The sequence below is a fragment of the Salmo salar genome, chromosome 09 (genome assembly GCF_965601325.2).
Source record: "Salmo salar chromosome 09, fSalSal1, whole genome shotgun sequence".
Lineage (NCBI taxonomy): Eukaryota > Metazoa > Chordata > Actinopteri > Salmoniformes > Salmonidae > Salmo > Salmo salar.
Window position 1 is genome coordinate 50,392,460 of NC_138299.1, and position 26,723 is coordinate 50,419,182.

At 44.4% G+C, this 26,723-nt stretch overlaps 1 protein-coding gene and 1 gene segment (V, D, J or C); both read left to right on the forward strand.

Annotated features, from left to right (window-relative positions):
• Positions 1–17,137, forward strand: part of plekhd1 (pleckstrin homology and coiled-coil domain containing D1) — a 31,096-nt gene extending 13,959 nt beyond the window's left edge. Inside the window, exons 5-12 of the mRNA XM_014211633.3 lie at positions 2,056–2,147; positions 2,373–2,520; positions 3,031–3,124; positions 3,292–3,482; positions 4,543–4,675; positions 14,052–14,196; positions 16,596–16,739; positions 16,962–17,137. Of these exons, the coding sequence (XP_014067108.3) occupies positions 2,056–2,147; positions 2,373–2,520; positions 3,031–3,124; positions 3,292–3,482; positions 4,543–4,675; positions 14,052–14,196; positions 16,596–16,739; positions 16,962–17,125 (1,111 nt within the window). The 3' untranslated portion in view covers positions 17,126–17,137. The remainder of the gene's footprint in view (positions 1–2,055; positions 2,148–2,372; positions 2,521–3,030; positions 3,125–3,291; positions 3,483–4,542; positions 4,676–14,051; positions 14,197–16,595; positions 16,740–16,961) is intronic.
• The window catches only part of LOC123744629 (T-cell receptor beta-2 chain C region-like), a 605,275-nt gene that overhangs the window by 467,426 nt on the left and 111,126 nt on the right, over positions 1–26,723 (forward strand).

Consider the following 26,723-nt stretch of genomic DNA (forward strand, 5'->3'; position numbering starts at 1 on the left):
TATTGTAAATGACTATTGTAGCTAGAAACAGCTGATTCTTTTATGGAATATCTACATAGGCATACAGAGGCCCATTATCAGTAACCATCACTCCTGTGTTCCAATGGCACGTTGTGTTAGCTAATCAAAGTTTATAATTTTGAAAGGCTAATTGATCATTAGAAAACCCTTTTGCAATTATGTTAGCACAGCTGAAAACTGTTGTCCTGATTTAAAGAAGCAATACAACTGGCCTTCTTTAGACTAGTTGAGTATCTGGATCATCAGCATTTGTGGGTTCAATTACAGGCTAAAAATGAGCAGTAACAAAGTACTTTTTTCTGAAACTCGTCAGTCTATTTTTGTTCTGAGAAATGAAGGCTATTCCATGTGAGAAATTGCAAAGAAACGGAAGATCTCGTACAACGCTGTGTACTACTTCCATCACAGAACAATGCAAACTGGCTCTAACCTGAATAGAAAGAGGAGTGGGAGGCCCCGGTGCACAACTGAGCAAGAGGACAAGTACATTAGAGTGTCTAGTTTGAGAAACAGACGCGTCACAAGTCCTCAACTGGCAGCTTCATTAAATAGTACCCGCAAAACACCAGTCTCAATGTCAACAGTGAAGAGGTGACTCCGGGATGCTGGCCTTCTAGGCAGAGTTGCAAAGAAAAAGCAATATCTCTTCCTAGAAGGCCAGCATCCCGGAATCGCCTCTTCACTGTTGACGTTGAGACTGGTGTTTTGCGGGTACTATTTAATGAAGCTGCCAGTTGTGGACTTGTGACGCGTCTGTTTCTCAAACTAGAGACTCATTAAATAGTACTTGTCCTCAGTTGTGCATGGGGCCTCCCACTCCTCTTTCTATTCTGGTTAGAGCCAGTTTGCATTGTTCTGTGATGGAAGTAGTACACAGCGTTGTATGAGATCTTCAGTTTCTTGGCAATTTCTCGCATGGAAAAGCTTTAATTTCTCAGAACAAGAATAGACTGACGAGTGCCAGAAGAAAGTCTGAGCCTGTAATCGAACCCACGAATGCTGATGCTCCAGATACTCAACTAGTCTAAAGAAGGCCAGTTTCATTGCTTCTTTAATCAAGACAACAGATTTCAGCTGTGCTAACATAATTGCAAAAGGGTTTTCTAATGATCAATTAGCCTTTCAAAATGATCAACTTGGATTAGCTAACAATGTGCCATTGGAACACAGGAGTGATGGTTGCTGATAATGGGCCTCTGTACGCATGTTGATATTCCATAAAAAAAATCAGCCGTTTCCATCTACAATAGTCATTTACAACATCAACAATGTCTACACTGTATTTCTGATCAATTTCATGTTATTTTAATGGACAGAAAATGTGTTTTTCTTTCAAAAACAAGGACATTTCTAAGTGACCCCAAACTTTTGAACGGTAGTGTAACTGTGAACAAACTACACACTGTCTCTTTAACTCTAACTGTAGACAAACTATGCACTGTCTCTTTAAATCCAACTGACCGCACTGTCTCTTTAAATCCAACTGAACGCACTATCTCTTTAAATCCAACTGAACACACTGTCTCTTTAAATCCAACTGAACACACTGCCTCTTTAAATCCAACTGAACACACTGCCTCTTTAAATCCAACTGAACACACTGCCTCTTTAAATCCAACTGACCGCACTGTCTCTTTAAATCCAACTGACCGCACTGTCTCTTTAAATCCAACTGACCCGCACTGCCTCTTTAAATCCAACTGACCCGCACTGCCTCTTTAAATCCAACAGAACGCACTGTCTCTTTAAATCCAACTGAACACACTGCCTCTTTAAATCTAACTGACCTCACTAACTGTATTATCAGGGGCATCAGGGGTTAAGTCTATAACTCTATGTCTAAGTAAAGGGTCCACCTTAGAGGGGGACTATAGTGTCCTCAGACATGTATAGAGGAGCTGCACAGGTCTGCAATTGTATAGTGGAATATATGACCTACTGTTGTGTGGTACTAGTGGTGATCATGCTGTATAAAACCTATATGGCCACATGCTGTATTAAACCTGTTAAACACCAAGTGTCTAAAACCTCCAGCACCTGGAAGAATGCCCAACTGGGAGAAGCCATGATAGAGAGCCTGGAAGCCCAGGGACTGCAGCTTGCCAAGGAGAAGCAAGAGTACCTGGGTAAGAAGAGGGACTGTGGAGGCATGGGGAGGCAGGAGGCATGAGGCCTGGTTCAGGGGAGAGAGAGTAGGGAATGTGTGTGAGAGGGGACATGGGCAGGTATGGGTCAGGGTGGCAGGCCTGAGATGCTGACAGTTCCTTTGTTTTTTTAGTGTTGATGCTTACAGTACCACATGGATACAATGGCCATATACAACAAGTAATCAGGCTGTTTTGTCACCCCAGATAAGCTGATGGAGGAGACAGAAGAACTGAGCCTGCAGAGAGAACAGAAGGAGCATCTGGAACGTCTGAACCTGGTTCTGGAGGAGGAGAAGCAGAAGTTTGAGGAGCTGGTGACAGAGCTTAGAGCAGAGCAGGATCAGATCAAACTGTAAGAGAGATATGGAGAACACAAACTGGGATATTTACAATAATAAATACAGTAATAAATAATATACAGAAATAAATAAATACAGTAATAAATAATTTTCATAAATAAATAATATACAGTAACAAATAATATACAATAATAAATAATATACATAAATAAATAAATACAGTGATAAATAAAATACATTAATGAATATACAGTAATAATAAAATATAGTAATAAATAAAATACAGTATTAAATAATATACAGTAATAATAATATACAGTAATAATAATATACAGTAATCTCCACATACGAGTAAGAAAGATGCATGTAATACATATAAAGTGCATTTAATATAAGGAATGTAGCTCCTATCTCCGTCTTTATCCACTGCTTTAACTAAACTGCTGTGAAAACTCTTAAGACTCTGATCCTCATGTCCATCTGTTGTGGGTTTGATGCTCTCTGAACTGGTCAGTCTGGAGAGTGTTGCTATTACACTGTGTGGTGTACCGTGATGTTGACAGGGACTTGGACGGCACAGCACAGTCTCTGAAAGGTGTGGAGTCTGAAAAAGAGGAGCTGAACAATTTAACAACACTTCTACAGAAATCTATTGAGGTATTTAAAATTAATTTGAGGAGAAACACACACACACACACACACACACACACACACACACACACACACACACACACACACACACACACACACACACACACACACACTCAGGTACACACACTCAGGTACACACATACCTTCATGACATCCATGATCTGGTCCTTCAGGAGCTGTCCCATGAGAAGCAGCGAACCCTGGAGTTGCTGAGGGAGAAGGACCTTGAGCAGGGGGCTGAGCATCCAGAGAAAGAGGAGGAGGAGGAGGTGCAGCCCGGTGACACGGGACTGCGATCGGAGCTGAGACACATTGAAGAGCAGATGAGGGAACTGCAGAGAGAGAAGGAGCAGGCTGAGGAGAGGTGAGAGGACCAGGAACATGGATCTTATTTCTGTCCAGTCTTGTGTGAAAAGTTCAGAAGTTCGTAAAAAACCTTCTCCTACCATATAAAAGACTCATGAATCAGCTCGATTGGTTAGAGAGGATCTGACCACAGATCAGATGGAGCTGCGTGTGACCGGGCCGGCTGGTCCGCTTTCAGAAAGTTAGCGTGCCTGTGTCTGATCACAGCTGACTTCCCTGTGGCTGCCTAAGAGTTTAATGAGGGTGAGAAACACCATTAAATTGGAAATGTGCATTGATTCCTCAACAGCCAAACCAACAACAAGCACCAGTGACTGGGATCAGGATGTAATGGGAAACTGGTGTTGACCAGAGGGCATGAGTGTTGTATAAAAAAATATATGCAGTATATCTGTCAATGGCGGGCCCCACTGCAGAGCTCCGCCGTGAGGCCTACTGTGGGTATCTCTCAAGGCGGAGTCACATTGAAGAGCCCCATGGTGAGGCCTATTGAGGGTTTCTCTCAATGAAGGGCCTCACTGTAGAGCTCCGCCGTGAGGCCTACTGTGGGTATCTCTCAAGGCGGAGTCACATTGAAGAGCCCCATGGTGAGGCCTATTGAGGGTTTCTCTCAATGAAGGGCCTCACTGCAGAGCTCCACCGTTAAGCCTAAAATGAGGGTGTCTCTCAGTCAAGTGTCCCCAATGTAGAGCTCTGAGGACAACCCTAACCCTAACCCCTTGTGATACATTATCCTACCAAATTCCTTCATTAGGTAAGAGGTTGGGTAAGAGGTCGAGTAAGAGGTAAAGCGATATAAATGCCCAGGGCGGAAGGCTTTTTAACACTTAGCCTGGTATTGACCTGCTGTGGATGGGGATTGGACTGCAGGATTGTGTTAGTATGCACAGTGCCTTTCCTCGAACTGTGTGTGTGTGTGTGTGTGTGTGTGTGTGCGTGTGCGCGCTAGCTGTATGTTACTGTGTGTGTGTGTTTTGTACCTCTCCTCTGACTGTATGTGTGTGCGTGCAAGGCGAGCGTGTACATGACTGTGTGTGTTCTCTGGCTCCCCCCTGCAGACTAACGGAGAATGAGCAACGTGCCACAGTTCTGCAACAGGAGAGAGAGTTCTACTCCTGTCAGTCCAGGACTCTACAGCAGTCCCTCACACAGCTCACTGTGGACAAGAAGCAGACTGAGGTGGAACTCAAGGTAAACCATACTGCCTCTCAAATGGCACCCTATTCCCTACATAGTACCTTTGACCAGAGCTATGGGACCCTGTTCCCTATATCAGAGCTCTCCAACCCTGTACCAAATCTATCCCTCCTGATTCTAATAATTAGCTGGTTTATAACTTGAATTAGGTTAGTTATATTTTATTTAACTAGGCAAGTCAGTTAAGAACAAATTCTTATTTACAATGACGGCCTACCAAAAGGCCTCCGGCGGGGACGGGGATTAAAATAAATAAAATATAAATATAGGACAAAACACACATCACAACACTAGAGACAACACAACACTACATTAAAAGAGACCTAAGACAACAACATAGCAAGGCAGAAACACATAACACAGTATGGTAGCAACACATGACAACACTCCATAGTAGCAACACAAATATAAACAACATGGTAGCAGCACAAAACATGGTACAAACATTATTGGGCAGAGTCAACAGCACACAGGTCAAGAAGGTAGAGACAACAATACATCACACAAAGCAGGCACAACTGTCAGTAAGAGTGTCCAGGATTAAGTCTTTGAATGAAGAGATTGAGAGAAAACTGTCCAGTTTGAGTGTTTGTTGCAGCTTGTTCCAGTCGCTAGCTGCAACGAACTGAAAAGAGGAGGGACCTTTAACAGAATGTGACTGGCAGAATGGATGCTGTATGTGGAGGATGAGGGCTGGTAGTAGATATCTCAGATAGGGGCGAGTGAAGCCTAAGAGGGTTTTATAAATAAGCATCAACTATTGGGTCTTGCGACAGGTATACAGAGATGACCAGTTTACAGTTGAGTAAAGATTGCAGTGATGTGTCCTATAAGGAGCATTGGTGGCAAATCTGATGGCCGAATGGTAAAGAACATCTAGCCGCTCGAGAGCACCCTTACCTGCTGATCTATAAATTATGTCTCTGTAATCTAGCATGGGTAGGATGGTCATCTGAATCACGGTTAGTTTGGCAGCTTGGATGAAAGAGGAGCGATTACGATAGAGGAAACCAAGTCTAGATTTAACTTTAGCCTGCAGCTTTGATATGTGCTGAGAGAAGGACAGTGTACCGTCTAGCCATACTCCTTTAGCACCTCAGACTCAGTGACTGCCTGCAGGGAGAAACTTTGTAGTGGGGCAGGGGAAAAAGAGGGAGGAGCATCGGGGATAGTCATATTAAAAGGGGTGGGAGATGAGGAAATGTTGGACGGGCAAGGAGGCATGGCTGAGTCAAATAGGAATCCTGACTTAATAAAGTGGTGATTAAAGAGCTCAGCCATGTGCTTCTTGTTAGTAGCAACCACATCATCAACATTAATGGACATGGGCAGCTGTGAGGAGGAGAGTTTATTCTCCAGGTCTTTAACCGTTTTCCAGAACTTCTTGGGGTTAGACCCATAGAGAGAGAACTGTGCCTTAAAGTACCGCAATTTCCGGACTATAAGCCGTTACTTTTTTCCCACGCTTTGAACCTCGCGGCTTAAACAATGACGCGGCTAATATATGGATTTTTCCCGCTTTCAAATATATATATTTTTTAAAACACATTCTGTGACGTGCTCAGTTTTTTGGCGGCATGAAGCTTTCATTAGACCAATGAAATTGCCGAACGGGTTAAGGTGAAACAACTTTTTTGTTTACTGTTTAGATTAAATCGAGCGCTCTCAAACTTCCCATCATTCTGATTACGGTAGTCATTTTGTCACCCTCATCATGGCAAAGACACAGAGAAATGCATATGATGCAGCTTTCAAGTTAAAGGCGATTGATCTGGCTGTTGGAAAAGGAAATAGAGCTGCTGCACGGGAGCTTGGTCTGGAGCAATGACTTTCTTGGTAGGCTACTGTTTACTGCTAATTTTTTATTTTTTGTTACAAGCCGTGTTTCGTTAAAGCCTGTGTAAAGTTAATTTGTTTTAATGTACCAGTAGGCACCTGCGGCTTATAGACATGTGCGGCTTATTTATGTTTAATTTAATAGATTTTTTTTTTATTCAGTGGGTGCAGCTTATATTCAGGTGCGCTTAATAGTCCGGAAATTACGGTAACTAACTTTGGCCTTCCGGATAGCCTGAGTGCACTTATTTCTCATTTGCCTGAACGATAGCCAGTCAGCTTGAGTATCCGTGTGCCGAGGCTTTCACCAAATGCAGTTCTTGAGGTGGAGTAACTGCAAGATCACGGTCGAACCAGGGGCTGAATCGGTTTTTAATTCTAATTTTCTTTATGGGGCCGTGTTTGTTAACAATACCACTGAAAATATCAAAAAAAGAAGGTCCAAGCGTCTTCGACAGTGGGGATCAAGCTGATTCTATAACATTTTACAGAGGCCAGTTCATGAAGGGAGGCTTGCTCATTAAAGTTTTTAAGCAAGCGTCTATGACAAACCAGGACAGGTCTTTTCACTGAGCAGCCATGTGATAACTGCGGTTGGAGCGATAACTTGCAGCAGGGTACAGGAACAGGGTTGGAGAGCCCTGCCCTAAAGTGTACACTACTTTTGACCTGAGCCTCACACACTAGCATACACATTTTGGCTAGAGCCTCATGGCATCCTATTCCCTATATAGTGCACTACTTTTGGCCAGAGCTATGGCACCCTATTCCCTATATAGTGCACTACTTTTGGCCAGAGCTATGGCATCCTATTCCCTATATAGTGCACTGCTTTTGACCAGAGCTATGGCACTCAATTCCCTGTATAGTGCACTGCTTTTGGCCAGAGCTATGGCACCCTATTCCCTATATAGTGCACTGTCTTTGGCCAGAGCTATGGCACCCTATTCCCTATATAGTGCACTACTTTTGGCCAGAGCTATGGCACCCTATTCCCTATATAGTGCACTACTTTTGACCAGAGCTATGGCACCCTATTCCCTATATAGTGCACTGCTTTTGGCCAGAGCTATGGCACCCTATTTGGCCAGAGCTATGGCCATGGCTCACATCAACACCTTCATCCCAGACAACCTGGACCCATTCCAGTTCGCATACCACCCCAACAGATCCACAGATGACACAATCTCTATTGCATAATAATAATAATGGCGTCGGAGTGGAGGGCTGCACTTTTACAGGCTTCTAACCAACTGTGTTATTTTTTTCTCTCGCATTGTTTGTAACTTATTTTGTACATAAAGTTGCTGCTACCGTCTCTTATGACCGAAAAGAGCTTCTGGACGTAGGTGAGTGAGTAAATCACCACTACCATCAGTTCTATTGGCAAATCACTGGAGAATAAATTGGATGATCTACGGTCAAGACTATCCTACCAACGGGATGTTAAAAACTGTAATATATTATGTTTCACCGAATCGTGGCTGAACGACGACACGGATAAAATAGGGTTGGCTGGGTTTTCCGTGCATCGGCAGGACAGAGCAGCTACGTCTGGTAAGACAAGGGGTGGGGTGTGTGTCTATTTGTCAAAAACAGCTGGTGTGCTATGTCTAATATTAAAGTAGTCTCGAGGTAAAGCTCACCTGAGGTAGAGTACCTCATGATAAGCTGTAGACCAGACTATCTACCAAGAGAGTTCTTGCTAGATAGTAAGGGTAGGCAACAACACATCTGCCACGCTGATCCTCAACACCGGGGCCCCTCGGGTGCGTGCTTAGTCCCCTCCTGTACTCCCTGTTTACCCACGACTGTGTGGCCAAGCACGACTCCAACACCATCATTACGTTTGCTGACGATACAACAGTGGTAGGGCTGATTACCGACAATGATGAGACAGCCTATAGGGAGGAGGTCAGAGACCTGGCTGTGTGGTGTCAGGACAATAACCTCTAACCAATAACCTTTTCTCCGTACCCTAGTCCTCCCATCAGCGTGAAAAAGCAGCAACCAGGATTTATCACAACAGGCAATTTTTCTTCAATTCTCCAGTGTCCAGTGTTTTCATTCCTTAGCCCGTTGCAAACAAAGTTTTTTTATTATTTTATTTTTTTTTCTGATAGAGAAGTGGAACTCTGTAAGGTCGTCGGCTGCCATACCCCATTTGTGTCAAGGTACGACGAGTTGTGCATTCTGTAATGGGTCTTTGGGCACCAATGTTGTACTGGAATGTCAGTTGACCAACCATTCACCCTCTGAATGGCACACATACGCAATCCATGTCTCAATTGTCTCAAAGCTTTAAAAAAATCCTTCTTTAACCCGTCTCCTCTCGTTCGTCTTTTATTTATTTATTTATTTATTTCACCTTTATTTAACCAGGTAGGCAAGTTGAGAACAAGTTCTCATTTACAATTGCGACCTGGCCAAGATAAAGCAAAGCAGTTCGACAACATACAAAAACACAGAGTTACACATGGAGTAAAACAACATACAATCAATGATGCAGTAGAAAAAAAATTAAAATAAAAACAAGATTATATACAATGTGAGCAAATTATGTGAGATAAGGGAGGTAAAGGCAAAAAAATGCCATGGTGGCAAAGTAAATAAAGTATAGCAAGAAAAACACTGGAATGGTAGATTTGTAGTTTGAAGAAAGTTCAGAGATAAAATATAAATAATATGGTGCAAAGGAGCAAAATAAATAAAATAAATAAATACAGTACGGGAAGAGGTAGTAGTTTGGGCTAAATTATAGATGGGCTATGTACAGGTGCAGTGATCTGTGAGCTGCTCTGACAACTGGTGCTTAAAGCTAATGAGGGAGATAAGTGTTTCCAGTTTCAGAGATTTTTGTAGTTCGTTCCAGTCATTGGCAGCAGAGAACTGGAAGGAGAGACGACCAAAGGAGGAGTTGGCTTTAGGGGTGACCAGAGAGATATACCTGCTGGAGCGCGTGCTACAGGTGGGTGCTGCTATGGTGACCAGTGAGCGGAGATAAGGGGGGACTTTACCTAGCAGGGTCTTGTAGATGACCTGGAGCCAATGTGTTTGGCGACGATTATGAAGCGAAGGCCAGCCAACGAGAGCGTACAGGTCGCAGTGGTGGGTAGTATATGGGGCTTTGGTGACAAAACGGATGGCACTGTGATGGACTGCATCCAGCTTGTTGAGTAGGGTATTGGAAGCTATTTTGTAAATGACATCGCCGAAGTTGAGGATTGGTAGGATGGTCAGTTTTACGAGGGTATGTTTGGCAGCATGAGTGAAGGATGCTTTGTTGCGAAATAGGAAGCCAATTCGAGATTTCACTTTGGATTGGAGATGATTGATGTGAGTCTGGAAGGAGAGTTTACAGTCTAACCAGACACCTAGGTATTTGTAGTTGTCCACAAATTCTAAGTTAGAACCGTCCAGAGAAGTGATGCTGGACAGGCGGGCAGGTGCAGGCAGGTGCAGGCAGCGATGTGTTTAGGAGCAGTTGGAGACCATGGAAGGAGAGTTGAATGGCATTGAAGCTCATCTGGAGGGTTGTTAACACAGTGTCCAAAGAAGGGCCAGAAGTGTACAGAATGGTGTCGTCTGCGTAGAGGTGGATCAGAGATTCACCAGCAGCAAGAGCGACGTCATTTATGTATACAGAGAAAAGAGTTGGCCCAAGAATTGAACCCTGTGGTACCCCCATAGAGACTGCCAGAGGTCCAGACAGTAGGCCCTCCGATTTGACACACTGAACTCTGTCAGAGAAGTAGTTGGTGAACCAGGCGACGCAATCGTTTGAGAAACCAAGGCTACTGAGTCTGCCGATGAGGATGTGGTGATTAACAGAGTCAAAAGCTTTGGCCAGGTCAATGAATACGGCAGCACAGTATTGTTTCTTATCGATGGCGGTTACGATGTCGTTTAGGACCTTGAGCGTGGCTGAGGTGCACCCATGACCAGCTCTGAAACCAGATTGCATAGCGGAGAGGGTGCGGTGGGATTCGAAATGGTCGGTAATCTGTTTGTTAACTTGGCTTTCGAAGACCTTAGAAAGGCAGGGTAGGATGGATATAGGTCTGTAGCAATTTGGGTCAAGAGTGTCACCTCCTTTGAAGAGGGGGATGACAGCAGCTGCTTTCCAATCTATGGGAATCTCAGACGACACGAAAGAGAGGTTGAACAGGCTAGTAATAGGGGTTGCAATAATTTCGGCAGATAATTTTAGAAAGAAAGGGTCCAGATTGTCAAGCCCAGCTGATTTGTAGGGGTCCAGATTTTGCAGCTCTTTCAGAACATCAGCTGAATGGATTTGGGAGAAGGAGAAATGGGGGAGGCTTGGGCGAGTAGCTGTGGGGGGTGCAGTGCTGTTGAATGCAGTAGGGGTAGTTAGGTGGAAAGCATGGCCAGCCGTAGAAAAATGCTTGTTGAAATTCTCAATTATAGTGGGCTTATCGGTGGTGACAGAGTTTCCTATCCTCAGTGCAGTGGGCAGTTGGGAGGAGGTGTTCTTATTCTCCATGGACTTTACAATGTCCCAAAACTTTTTAGAGTTGGAGTTGCACGAGCGAATTTCTGTTTGAAAAAGCTAGCCTTGGCGTTTCTAACTGCCTGTGTGTATTGGTTTCTAACTTCCCTAAAAAGTTGCATATCGCGGGGGCAGTTCGATGCTAATGCAGAACGCCACAGGATATTTTTGTGTTGGTTAAGGGCAGTCAGGTCTGGGGAGAACCAAGGGCTATATCTGTTCCTGGTTCTAAATTTCTTGAAAGGGGCATGCTTATTTAAGATGGAGAGGAAGGCATTTTAAAAAAATAACCAGGCATCCTCTACTGACGGGATGAGGTCAATATCCTTCCAGGATACCAGGGCCAGGTCGATTAGAAAGGCTTGCTCGTTGAAATGTTTCAGGGAGCGTTTGACAGTGATGAGTGGAGGTCGTTTGACCGCTGACCCATTACGGGTGCAGGCAATGAGGCAGTGATCGCTGAGATCTTGGTTGAAAACAGCAGAGGTGTATTTAGAGGGCACGTTGGTTAGGATGATATCTATGAGGGTGCCAGTGTTTGCGGCTTTGGGGTTGTACCTGGTGGGTTCATTAATAATTTGTGTGAGATTGAGGGCATCAAGCTTGGATTGTAGGATGGCTGGGGTGTTAAGCATGTCCCAGTTTAGGTCACCTAGTAGCACGAGCTCTGAAGATAGATGGGGGGCAATCAGTTCACATATGGTGTCCAGAGCACAACTAGGGGCCGAGGGGGGTCTATAGCAGGCGGCAACGGTGAGAGACTTGTTTTTGGAGAGGTGGATTTTTAAAAGTAGAAGTTCAAATTGTTTGGGTACAGACCTGGATAGCAGGACAGAACTCTGCAGGCTATCTCTGCAGTAGATTGCAACACCGCCCCCTTTGGTCGTTCTATCTTGTCTGAAAACGTTGTAGTTAGGGATGAAGATTTCAGAGTTTTTGGTGGACTTCCTCAGCCAAGATTCAGACACAGCTAGGACATCCGGGTTGGCAGAGTGTGCTAAAGCAGTGAATAAAACAAACTTAGGGAGGAGGCTTCTAATGTTAACATGCATGAAACCAAGGTTATTACGGTTACAGAAGTCATCAAAAGAAAGCGCCTGGGGAGTAGGAGTGGAGCCAGGCACTGCAGGGCTTGGATTCACCTCTACATCCCCAGAGGAGCAGAGAAGAATAAGTATGAGGGTACGGCTAAAAGCTATAAAAGAATTGGTCGTCTGTGACGTCCAGAATAGAGAGAAAAAGGAGCAGGTTTCTGGGGGCGATAAAATAGCTTCAAGGTATAATGTACAGACAAAGGTATGGTGGGATGTGAGTACAGAGGAGGTAAACCTAGGCATTTAGTGATTATGAGAGAGATATTGTCTCTAGAAACATCATTGAAACCAGAAGATGTCATAGCATGTGTGGGTGGAGGAACTGAGAGGTTGGATAAGGTATAATGAGCAGGGCTAGAGGCTCTACAGTGAAATAAGCCAATAAACACTAACCAGAACAGCAATGGAGAAGGCATATTGACATTAAGGAGAGGCATGCTTAGCCGAGTGATCAAAGGGTCCAGTGAGATTCAGACAGCTAGCCGGGCCATAGGTAGCAAGCTGGTGGAAGATGGGAGGGAGGTCTGTTTTTAGCCACCTCGTGCGTTTCCGTCTGTGGGTTAGTGGGGTTCCGTGTGAAAGGGGGGACCAGTCCAAGTTGGCAAATAGTTAGTTATAGTGGCCCAAGAAAAGTGTCCGATAGACCTATTCAGATCGCAGCCGAAAAGACAGCTAACGATTAGCGGGCCGCAGATGGGCGATCAGGTTACGTCGCGACGGAGGGGCCAGTTGGATAACTCCCTCGGGCAGATAACGTCGGTGGTCCAGTCGTGAAGACCCGATGGGGCTCCGCATCGGCAGTAAAACTAGTAAAATCAGTCTACACTGATTTGAAGTGGATTTAGGTGAAATCAATAAGGGATCGTAGCTTTCACCTGGTCAGTCTATGTCATGGAAAGAGCATGTATTGTACACTCAGTAAATATTCTAGCTACTTTTGAAGCACATGTTGTGCCCTGGAAACTAATATGTAACACTGTAAATACATTAGTTTATTAAAAAATATTAATGTTGATAGGAATACTTGTCGAAAAAGTATAACTTTTGACTGACATTTTAATCATTTCTGCCCTCTGAATTCATATCTAAGGTGCTCCATTATTAGTTACATTGGTTTAGTTTGAACGTGTAGACTGGCACTAAGAACAGAGGCAACGTTTCCCTGGTCAGCTCCATTATTAGTTACATTGGTTTAGTTTGAACGTGTAGACTGGCACTAAGAACAGAGGGAATGTTTCCCTGGTCAGCTCCATTATTAGTTACATTGGTTTAGTTTGAACGTGCAGACTGGCACTAAGAACAGAGGGAACGTTTCTCTAGTCAGCTCCATTATTAGTTACATTGGTTTAGTTTGAACGTGCAGACTGGCACTAAGAACAGAGGGAACGTTTCCCTAGTCAGCTCCATTATTAGTTACATTGGTTTAGTTTGAACGTCCAGACAGGCACTAAGAACAGAGGGAACGTTTCCCTGGTCAGCTCCATTATTAGTGCAATGCCCCTTAAAGTGTTGCTCTGTGCTACCCAGTGGGATGGGGTGGGGGTCCACCCCCCCTCCCCCTTCCCCATGGGCTAGGTCCGTCTTCCGTGCGCGGCTCTGCGGCCCATCCTGTGCCCCCTGCTCTCGTGCCACATCGGTGGATTGAAACACATCCAATGCAACAAAAAAAACAACAGATAGCTTAAACTGACAGATTTTTATGGGGATGTTTTAATTATGCTAATTAGATTTTACAACTCTTCTCTCGTTCCTCCCCATAGACAAAAAAATGACGTCAATATATGGATTAAACTTTAGGATCCTATTCAAGAAGAGATTTTCATTTATATTGTTAACAGAACACATTATTATCAAAAAGGCTTACCCTAGATCAGGCCTCCTACTCTGAGATGCTTTGTGAATATGGGCCCTGACCTGTGTTGTGTCCCAGGCGGAGATTGAATCTCGTATGGAGCTGGAGCGGAGGCTGAAGCAGGCTGAGGAGGCTCTACAGAACCTGGAGAAAGGTCTGAGCTCTCTGGAACGCTCCAAAGAGAAGGATGACAAGATGAAGGGAGACGTCAACAACCTCAGGAGTGAGTTACACTTACTGCACACACACACACACGTACACACAACCACACTCACGCACGGACGAGCCCCCCCACACACACACACACACACACACACACACACACACACACACACACACACACACACTCATTCTTCATGAGTCATAGATAAACACACAGCCATAAACACTTCTACCAACGGTTTCAGTTGACCCAGAATAGTTCATAAAGGGGTTTAGTTAACCCAGAATAGTTCATAAAGGGCTTTAGTTAACCCAGAATAGTTCATAAAGGGCTTTAGTTAACCCAGAATCATTTATAAAGGGGATTAGTTGACCCAGAATAGTTTATAAATGGGTTTAGTTAACCCAGAATCGTTCATAAAGGGGTTTAGTTAACCCAGAATAGTTCATAAAGGGTTCAGTTAACCCAGAATAATTTATAAAGGGGTTTAGTTAACCCAGAATAGTTCATAAAGGGGTTTAGTTAACCCAGAATAGTTTATAAATGGGTTTAGTTAACCCTGAATAGTTCATAAAGGGGTTTAGTTAACCCAGAATAGTTCATAAAGGGGTTTAGTTAACCCAGAATAGTTTATAAATGGGTTTAGTTAACCCAGAATAGTTCATAAAGGGGTTTAGTTAACCCAGAATAGTTCATAAAGGGGGTTAGTTAACCCAGAATAGTTCATAAAGGGGTTTAGTTAACCCTGAATAGTTCATAAAGGGGTTTAGTTAACCCAGAATAGTTCATAAAGGGGTTTAGTTAACCCAGAATAGTTCATAAAGGGCTTTAGTTAACCCAGAATAGTTCATAAAGGGCTTTAGTTAACCCAGAATAATTCATAATGTGAGTAGCTTGCCTGCCTCCTTCTGGGTATAACAAGTTATAGCTACAGTATATTATTTCTGTCATATTTAGTGTCCTAGCAACTACGGAGTGCTGCAAGGAACATAAATACACTGAGCAAAAATATAAACGCAACATACAACAATTTCTAAGATTTTACTGAGTTACAGTTCAGTGAAGGAAATCAGTCATTTGAAATGAATTCATTCGGCCCTAATCTATGGATTTCACATGACTGGGAATACAGATATGCATCTTGTTGGACACAGAGCTTGGGATGTGGATCAGAAAACCAGTCAGTATCTGGTGTGACCACCATTTGCCTCATGCAGTGCGACATCTCCTTTGCATAGAGTTGATCAGGCTGTTGATTGTGGCCTGTGGAATGTTGTCCCACTCCTCTTCAATGGCTGTGTGAAGTTTCTGGATATTGCCAGGAACTGGAACACGAGGTCGTACACGTCGATCCAGAGCATCCCAAACATGCTCAAACATGGCTGGGAAGAATGCAGGCCATGTAAGAACTGGGAAATGTTCAGCTTCCAGGAATTGTGTACAGATCCTTACGACATGGGGCTGTGCATTATCATGCTGAAACATGAGGTGATGGCGGTGGATGAATGGCACGACTACGGGCCTCAGGATCTCATCACGTTATCTCTGTGCATTCAAATTGCCATCGATAAAATGCAATTTTGTTCATTGTCCGTAGCTTATGCCTGCCCATACCATAACCCCACCGCCACCATGGGGCACTCTGTTCACAACGTTGACATCAGCAAACAGCTCGCCCACACGACGCCATACAAGCTGTCTGACATCTGCTCAGTAAAGTTGAAACCGAGCACATTTCTCCAGCGTGCCAGTGACCATCGAAGGTGAGCATTTGCCCACTGAAGTCGGTTACAATGCTGAACTGCAGTCAGGTCAAGACCCTGGTGAGGACGGCGAGCACACAGATGAGCTTCCCTGAGACAATTCTTTGGTTGTACAAACCCTCAGTTTCATTAACTGTCCGGGTGGCTGGTCTCAGACGATCCTGCAGGTGAAGAAGCCAGATGTGGATGTCCTGGGCTGGCGTGATTACACATGGTCTGCGGCTGTGAGGCTGGTTGGACGTACTGCCAAATTCTATAAAACGACGTTGGAGGCGGCTTATGGTAGAGAAGTTAACATTAAATTATCTGGCAACAGCTAAGGTGGACATTCCTGCAGTCAGCATGCCAATAGCATGCTACACCAAAACTTGAGACATCTGTGGCATTGTTGTGTGACCAAACTGTACATTTTAGATTGGCCTTTTATTGTTCCCAGCACAAGGTGTTTTAATCAGCTTCTTGATATGCAACACCTATCAGGTGGGTGGCTTATCTTGGAGAAATTAGGAGAAATGTTCACTAAGAGGGATGTAAACATATTTGTGCACAAACTCTGAGAGAAATAATTTTTTTTGTGCGTATGGAACATTTCTGGGATCTTTTATTTCATGAAACATGAAACCTTTTTACATGTTGTGTTTATATTTTTGTTCAGTATAGCTACATGGGATACGTGTGTGTGTGTTCTTCACCCAGAGTTCTTTGAGGAGTGTATCTGTGCTGCAGAGATTGAGGCCAAGCTCCCTTCTATAATGAAGAATGCTGTGTATCTCCACAAGGCTACAGCACGACGCATTAAGAGCTGCCGGATCCAGAGACGAGCCTCCAAACACCACTGGTGTAAGTACACACATACGCATGCACACCAGAGGAGGCTGCTGAGGGGAGGACGGCTCGTAATAATGGCCGGAACGGAGCGAATGTGTTTGATACCATTCTACTAAATTTCCCTCCAGCCATTACCCACAACCCCGTCCTCCCCAATTAAAGTGCCACCAACCTCCTGTGACACACACACACACACACACACACACACACACACTCATGTCTTTTCCTCTGCAGTGAAACACTCCCAGTCATTCGTTGTTGCCCGTGGCGACAGCGCCGGCATGGAGGACCTGAGGGAGACTGCCCGGCGACTGACCTCCAACAGCTGCTTCAGGAAGAGCGTCTACAAGATCATCACACGCCACGACCAGGAGGCCTCCGCCAAGAAAGATGACTGACAGAGAGATAGGGAGGGAGGGATGGATTGCGGGAGGGATTTTGTGTGTGTGTGTGTGTGTGTGTGTGTGTGAGAGACTGATTCCTCAGTGTAATAGTGTCAAGTCCTGTCGTCTGCTCCCACGGTGTTGTAGCTGGTTTCGGGACTATCTTTATGATGTCATCTCTTCAACAGCCTGGTTGTATTCAAACTGCGTTACAAGACTTTTTATTAAAAATATTTTTATTCAAACAAAATTAATGTTTATTGCAAAAGGCATAGCAGCTCTCTTTACTGTCCTATAGCTTCGAGGACGGTTGGAAAAATAATGGATATAGTTATTGAACCAACACGATATGACAATGTGATGGTTTAAAGTACAGTACAGGCAGAAGCCTTAAACCTCACCCTGTGTAACACCAAAGATGTACTCTTTAAAATAGGAATGCAATTGTAAATCAACCATATAGCCAACACACACACTGCAAGTCGACACACACACTGCAAGTCGACACACACACTGGAAGTCGACACACACACTGGAAGTCGACACACACACACTGGAAGTCGACACACACACACTGCAAGTCGACACACACACACTGCAAGTCGACACACACACACTGCAAGTCGACACACACACACTGCAAGTCGACACACACACTGCAAGTCGACACACACACTGCAAGTCGACACACACACTGCAAGTCGACACACACAATGCAAGTCGACACACACAATGCAAGTCGACACACACTGCAAGTCGACACACACTGCAAGTCGACACACACTGCAAGTCGACACACACAATGCAAGTCGACACACACAATGCAAGTCGAATCACACAATGTCGGAAAACTCTTATTTTTCTGGTCTTTGATTGTTGATTGTATTTACACAGATAGCTTTGGTTCATTTAAAAAAACTGTTGTTTATTTGCAGGTTGATGAAACGGATCCATATGATGGATTAGCCAGGTCCCAGATCTGTATTCGCTGTCTTCCTTGACAATGACCATAGGAGTTGGCAAGACAGCACAAACAGATCTGGGACCAGGCTAGGTTCAATGCTACTGTCATGTGTATAATCTGTTCTCGACCAGAAAACCTAATCAGATTCACTATAAACAACATCTCACTGGAAATGATAGAAATTAACCAATATCACTCAACACGTGGCCCTGTGGACAAGATGTCCTCATGTATTAGGGCAGGGAAATTAAATATAATTTTGAACCTAATATTGTTGTAGTAATGAAACGAAATGCCTTGTTGTTGTTATTAAAGCTGTGTTAAACCTTGTTCTGGTCTGGTACAATACATTAGACCCCTACATGACCCCCTACATTAGAGAGAGAGAGAGAGAGAGATTATTGCACTATTAGCTTGGCTTGTGTCCAATAAATGTCTTTTTTTGTTGTTGATCGGGATGTGTCCCAAATGGCACCCTATTCCGCATATAGTGCACTACTTTAGAATCCCATTGGCCCTGGTCAACAGTAGTGCACTATATAGAGAATAGGGGTCCTCTTGGGTCGCTAGCTAGATGAGAGAAATCTGCAGCTGTAGGCCAGTTGGGAGGAGAAGCACATGTTCTGCTGTGTGCTGAAATGAAATGCCCTCTCTTTCCAGCCTGACAGGCTCTAGCCTTTTTGGGGTCCTAAGCGAGATTTGGTTGGGGGGCCGCCCCACCAAGCGGACATATTTTTTATGTTTTAAAAGTTAATTTCCTGCAGTTCAACACATTTTGCCACGGGGCATAGAGAACATGTTGCAGTTTTAAAGCAAGTTCTCTACAGTTCTACACATTTTGCCAAATGGGCAGAAAAAAATGTACCCATTTTGCCATGGGGTGGAGAGAAATTTTAAAAAGTTTAAAAATGAATTTCATACAATTATATGCATTTTGCTATGGCTTATGCCATGTTAATGATATCTGAGTGAGAGTTACTAACAAAATCAATGGGGGCCCCTGTAGGTCAGGGTCCCTGGAGGTCAGGGCCCCCTGGAGGTCAGGGTCCCTGGAGGTCAGGGCCCCCTGGAGGACAGGGCCCCTGGAGGTCAGGGCCGCCTGTAGGTCAGGGTCTATGGACATGAGCCCTGCGTACCCGGTCAGTATTTGGCCATGATTACTACAAGTTTAGATAGCTGGCTAGACTAAATTACCAATCTAAAAACATTTAGCTGACATGGGCTAATTGAGTGACTGTCGGTGGCTGACATAACAAGAGAAACTGCTGATGCACAACCACATTTAGAAATTGCACCTTGTGTATTCTACAACTCTTACTCTCAACAGTAAGTTGAGACACTGACTGAGTTTCCAAAATATGTGTGTTTTCTGGTCTGGGGCTCCTTAGCGGCCAGGGACCCTAAGCGATCACTTATGTCACTTGTGCCTGGAGCTGGCCCTGCTGCCAGCACCTCTCCCCTCTGCCTCCCCTCCTCCCACCAGCACCGAACTGACAGTCCCTCACATTCCCACACACCCCGTCTCCCTCCCTCCCTCCCTCACTGAGTCTGTACATAGTCAAATATTTCCTTAATTTTGTGGCAGTCACAGTGGTCAGGTGTTATGCCACTTTGTACTCTCTGTTTAGGGCCAATTCAAGTTTGCTCTGTTTTTTTTTTGTTTCTCTCTCTTTCTCTCTCTCCCCCTCCCTCCCTCCCTCCCTCCCTCCCTCCCTCCCTCGCTCTCTCAGTTCTAACTTCTGCTACCCCTCAGCTCTGCCCAATCCCCTGCTGCTATTACCATGGTAACTCCTACATCAGAGGCCAAAGCAGCCTCGTGTATTTCTCTTTCTGTTTTAATCAGACAGATTGGGGATTAGTACACAGGCCTCTAAAGCCTATTGGCTACAATGTCAGGTTGTGTGTGTGTGTGTGTGTGTGTGTGTGTGTGTGTGTTTGGTGAAGAATATAGTGAGGAGAAATAATATTACTGAACACATTTATTATATGTACTTATTATAGGTTCTAAATAAACAGAGTAAAAAACTCACGGACACTTAGTAAAGCTCAAACCAAGTTAATTCACCCAAGTGTCGGACAGCTGCACAGACAAAGACGTGTTTCCACTAGTGGTAGTACAGTTGTAGTCAGAAGTTTACATACACTTAGGTTGGAGTCATTTAAAACTCGTTTTTCAACCATTCCACAAAATTCTTGTTAACAAACTATAGTTTTGGCAAGTCGGTTAGGACATCTACTTTGTGCATGACACAAGTAACTTTTCCAACAATTGTTTACAGACAGATTATTTCACTTATAATTCACTGTATCAATTCCAGTGGGTCAGAAGTTTACATACACTAAGTTGACTGTGCCAGAAAATGATGTCATGGCTTTAGAAGCTTCTGATAGGCTAATTGCCATAATTTGTGTCAATTGGAGGTGTACCTGTGGATGTATTTCAAGGCCTACCTTCAAACTCAGTGCCTCTTTGCTTGACATCATGGGAAAATCAAAAGAAATCAGCCAAGACCTCAGAAAAAAATTGTAGACCTCCACAAGTCTGGTTCATCCTTGGGAGCAAGTTCCAAACGTCTGAAGGTATTACGTTCATCTGTACAAACAATAGTACGCAAGTATAAACACCATGGGACCACGCAGCCGTCATACCGCTCAGGAAGGAGACGCATTCTGTCTCCTAGAGATGAACGTACTTTGGTGCGAAAAGTGCAAATCAATTTGCTGCAGGAGGAACTGGTGCACTTCACAAAGTAGATGGCATCATGAGGGACGAAAATTATGTGGATATGGTATTGGAGGTGGTGATAGTATCCATCCTTCTCTGCAAGGACTCTAAGGAGTGGATATGTCCTCTGCCTTTCGGATGGGGTGGAGGGTGGCTCTCCTAAACTCCTAGCCGTTGAGAGCTGCTGTAGTCCGGGTGACTGGGCTCTGCATGGAACTTTTGGACATGGTGGAGGTCATAGAGGCGATAGTTCCGGGGAAGGAAGATGGTTTGGAGGCTGATCTGGGGAAGGAAGATGGTTTGGAGGCTGATCTGGGGAAGGAAGAGGGTTTGGAGGCTGATCTAGGGAAGGAAGAGGGTTTGGAGGCTGATCTGGGGAAGGAAGAGGGTTTGGAGGCTGATCTGGGGAAGGAAGAGGGTTTGAAGGATGATCTGGGGAACATGTTGGAGGCTTTAGTGCTGCTGGGAACCTTTCTGACTACCGGTCGTGGACCCGAGACAGGACGGGGTGCCTTGGTTAGCTCTGAGGATAAGGAGGTTTTAGGACGTTTAGTAGGACCAGGACCAGAATCAGGTTAGAGACTTTTAGATGATCCACAGGTTTGACCCCACAGTGGGCGGAGACCTCCAGGGAGCGAGGACTGGTCAGGACGTAGCCACTTCCCTCCGGGGTGTCAAAGTTATACAAGTCCAGGTGCAGCTTGGGGGATTTTTCTCTGGGCTCTGGGTCGCTGCTTGGAGCCTTGAGGTCTGGATGTGCAGGGCTCGGAGGCTGAACAATGTCTAGAGTGGGGGTTGCTGTCTCCTGACAGACCGAAGGGCTCTAGGGGGGGGAAGTCTGGAGGGTGAGGGCTCGAAGGCTGGAGCTGACTGTCTAGCTTGAAGGTTGGGCTTGGAGGCTGAAGATCAGCGTCTGGAGGGAGAGAGCTCGGAGGCTGAACCTGGGTGTCTGGAGGGGGGAGGAGGCTGAAGATGGGTGTGTGGAGGGGGAGGAGGCTGAGCCTAGTTGTCTGGAGGGGGAGGAGACTGTCTAGAGGGGGAGGGGAGGAGGCTGAATCTAGTTGTCTGGAGGGGGAGGAGGCTGAGCCTAGTTGTCGGGAGGGGGAGGAGACTGTCTAGAGGGGGAGGGGGAGGAGGCTGAGCCTAGTTGTCTGGAGGGGGTGGAGACTGTCTAGAGGGGGAGGGGAGGAGGCTGAACCTAGTTGTCTGGAGGGGGAGGAGGCTGAAGATGGGTGTGGGGAGGGGGAGGAGACTGTCTGGAGGAGGAGGAGGAGGAGGAGGCTGAACCTGGGTGTCTGGAGGGGGAGGAGACTGAAGCTGGGTGTCTGGAGGGGGAGGAGACTGAGCCTAGTTGTCTGGAGGAGGAGGGAGGGGGAGGAGACTGTCTAGAGGGGGAGGGGGAGGAGGCTGAACCTAGTTGTCTGGAGGGGGAGGGGGAGGAGACTGTCTAGAGGGGGAGGACTCGGAGGCTGAACCTGGGTGTCTGGAGGGGGAGGAGGCTGAAGCTGGGTGTCTGGAGGGGGAGGAGATGGGGGATGGATGGGGGGATGGATGGATGGATGGAGGGATAAAGGGGGGTGGATGGAGGGAGGGGGGATGGAGAGATGGGGGATGGATGGATGGATGGAGGGATAAGGGGGGTGGATGGAGGGAGGGGGGGATGGAGAGATGGGGGATGGATGGAGGGATGGAGGGATAAGGGGGGTGGATGGAGGGAGGGGGGATGGAGAGATGGGGGATGGATGGAGGGATGATTAATGTCGAGGAATGAGGTGAATAGTAATCAGTAGGATTATAATCAGGCCATCTTTGTCCAGGGCTTAAGAGTGATGCAATCTGTCTGTGTCTGTATATCTGTCTGTGTAGGTGAAGGAATATCTAGTGCCTATTTTATATGCGTGGATGGTGCTGCCGCGTACTTTCATTTATTTATTCTCTTTAAATGATGTCCGTTATGCTGTAATCGAGGCCTTCAGGGGAATGACGTTATAAGCCTAGCTGATTTATAAATGGGCCATGTCTGCAGAACTACCTCTACCAAAACAACTCCTATCACATCACGTAGAGAATCTCCACCTGATGACACGTTTCACACCAAACCGAAGAAGCACAACAACACTTGTTAAAGGATATGCTAGCGTAGTGACTGAAGCAAAACACACACTAACCTGCCTCTTCGCCGATTTGTTTTTCTAAAACAAATGCTTTCTAGTTCCAAATTAGCGTGTTTAGTGAGCTCCTCCGCACCGTCACCCTACGGAGGAAAGACTGGCCGCTGTTAGACCTAGCGATGGAACATCACGTCGCCAGACCCTTCAGCAACGCTACACAGACTGTACTATAAACTATACTAAATATATTCACGTCACCAAATAATTGATTAAAACACACTGTTTTGCATTGAAGGTCTACATTAGCCTCAGAAGCACTCTGTAGGGTAACACCATGGTGCAGCTGGAGGACAGCTAGCTTCCGTCCTCCTCTGGGTACATTGACTTCAATACAAAACCTAGGAGGCTCATGGTCCTCACCCCCGTCCATAGACTTACACAGTAATAATGACAACTTCCGGAGGACGTCTTCCAACCTATAAGAGCTCTTGCAGCATGAACTGACATGTTGTCCACCCAATCAAAGGATCAGAGAATGAATCTAGTACTGAAAGCATAAGCTACAGCCAGCTAGCACTGCAGTGTATAAAATGTGTTGAATAGTTGACTCAAAGAGAGAGAAAGACAATAGTTGAACAGTTTTGAACAAATTAATTTGGAGAAGCAAGACAGATGGAGAGCTAGCTATATTTCGTTGTCTTTTTTAAAAAACTTTCACTTACTTAGCTAGCGAATGCAGCTAGCTAGTTTAGTCTACTCAAACATCCAGCTTAAACAGAGAGGGATGCTATGTTACCTAACTGTCTATGGCTATCCAACACTGGAATTCTTCCAAGTCAAGGTAATCTTTTGGTTTTATTCATTTATTGCCACTGGGGCCCGCTGTTAACTGCTTGCTGTACACTGTACTGCATGATTGTAGCGGGTTTACTAACACCTTAGTTCTAGTAGCTATGATGACTATGACGTTAGCTAATATGGTGACAAAGATGTAGGCTGTATGTAGCATTTAGCAGTTACGATATGGTTTGGCTTGGATTTTTGGCTTGGATGCTATTTGTATGTGGCTGCTATGACAGAGAACTGTGTTTGCGAGGGATCAGGGGTGTATTCATTCAGCTGATTCTGTTGAAAAAAAAAAAAACGTTCTTAAAAGGAAGCAAATGGAACGAAACGGGGATAAACATACCTGAATTTGTCCAATAGAAACTCTTGTTTGCAACTGACCTGAACCTAGTATGGTTAACTTCTAGCTCTGACCAACTCAACAATCTATGTAATACCTAGAATCTTACTCAGGTTGTTAACAATGTAACCAGTTTGAAAGGAAAGTGTCCTCTAAAATCCTCTTTGATTAATCTTATTTTAACCAACACTCCACATCGTTTTAATGCTTCTGGTCTAAACACATAAGTGATCACTGTGATCACTAAACTACCTCTACGTATCATCATGATAACAAACTGGAAGCAGTTTGATATTCAAGTTTTTTTTACATTATGTTTTTAACATTGCCTTGAATACAGTTGCATTCATCCCCGATGTTGAATATTCCTTTTTGTTACTTCCACAAAGCATTCCAGGATATATGCAACAAGCATTCCCCTTTCAAGCAATACAGAATGAAGGGCAGAGACAACCCTTGGTTCTCAGATTAACTAGCTGAAATCGTAAGGAAACAGAATGCCTTGTGGACTCTGATTGGATGGCTTTTAAACGCCTTCTGAATCAGGGTGTGACTATGACCTGAAATCAGAGCACTACCCTCTACTGCCTTCTGAATCAGGGTGTGACTATGACCTGAAATCAGAGCACTACCCTCTACTGCCTTCTGAATCAGGGTGTGACTATGACCTGAAAGCTGAAAGCAGACCACTACCTCTAATCTACTGCTGATAATATGATTAATCCTTCCACATTTTGGCAAGTAGTGGAAGGTAAACAACTGCTGGGGTTGACTCACCTCTATTCTTAACTCTTTTCAATCAAAATGTTCTTGATGCAAGCTGATTATTTGGAGTTGGTCCCCCATTTGCTGCTATAACAGCCTCCACTCTTCTGGGAAGGCTTTTTCATTAGATATTGGAACTTTGCTGCGGGGACTTGCTACCATTCAGCCATGAGAGCATTAGCGAGCTCGGGCACTGATGTTGGGCGATTAGGCCTGGCTCGCAGTCGGTGTTCCAATTCATCCCAAAGGTGTTCGATGGGGTTGAGGTCAGGGCTCTGTGTAGGCCAGTCAAGTTCTTCCACTCCGATCTCGACTAACCATTTCTGTATGGACCTCACTTAGTGCACAGGGGTATTGTCATGCTGAAACAGGAAAGGGCCTTTTTTTAAAACATGTATTTACCCATCCACCACCCCCCGTCTTCAGATGACACATATCTTGTTTTGTTTTTACAGCTTTTCTGCTGCACATACAGTACATACATTTTACATTACGTTTTACATACATGTTTTAGGTAAATATTTTTTATTTTTTTACCTTGATTTAACTAGGCTTGGCAGTAAAGAACAAATTCTTATTTACAATGACGGCCTACCCCGGCCAAACCCAGATGATGCTGGGCCAATTGTGCACCGCCCTATGGGACTCCCAATCACGGCCGGATGTGATACATCCTGGATGGTACTTTTATATACAGCAATCACATAACAATAATACATTAACCAAACATAAGCTCTTTAATCCCGCCCTCTCAGCCTCTCTCAGCCTATCCCACCTATCACCATAGACCACCCTCGTTTGGTTTCACCTTTGTAATCGTATAGGATCCACAGATTGCGAGCTAAAGTTCATTACCTTTCCGATGAGTATTATTATATTATTGATTAACTATGGCTTTCCAGATTGCCCAACACTGCTATTTTTTACGTTCATTTTAAGTGAATGTTGAGATTTATTTTTTACCATTCCTGAACCTATGACCAGAAACCAGCTACATAACAGTAATACCAGAATAAATGATCTAGTGGTTCTGTCTCTTCTCATTTAAATCTACAGAGCTGAGATTGTTGTATGCCTCATATATAAAGCATTCTGTTGGTGGCAAGGATTTAGTATAATCATTTGAATTGAAAAACGTGTTGAATCAAATGTTGTTTCTTGTATCAGTTTTTATACCATGTGCCATGGAATTGGTACATTCAAAATCTTTTTCCATTTTATTTTGCACCTTCATGGCGCAGCTGTCAACATTTTTGTCCTCAACTGAATCAGGTATATTTTTCTATTTATGCCAATTATTTTCAGACCATTTGTATCTTTAATATATGGCAGACAAACAAGTCCCCTACCTTCTCCCATTTCCACTTGCCTCCTCCATTTTTGTGGTAATGCTGCAATCAGTTGGTTGTAATTTTGGATTGAGAAAAGCATATATTTTCGATAGCTGCATATGTGACAAAGCTCCACCATTGCTATTCATCTTATAATTAATAAATATAATACCATTTTGAAACATTTATTCCACAAAGAATGTTATTTTTTTCTAATATTTGTTATATCTTTTCTGGACAATAAAATGGAAATTGTGAGAAGCTTTGTATGGCTTGTTTAAGAAAGGGAAAAATGGCAATTTCTGAACAAATGATTCAACTTTCTTTCAAAATCTACTGGAGAACCATTTTGGGATTAAGTATAATTTATGTATAAATAAAAATTTTGCTGAGAGGTTTAGTGCTGTAATATGTAATAGTTTTAGCCCCCCAAACTCAAATTCATTACACAGTATAAATAGACACATTTCATTTTTTCTGGCTTAGCATTCCAAATAAAATACGATTTAAAAAACGAGTCGTCTGGAGTAG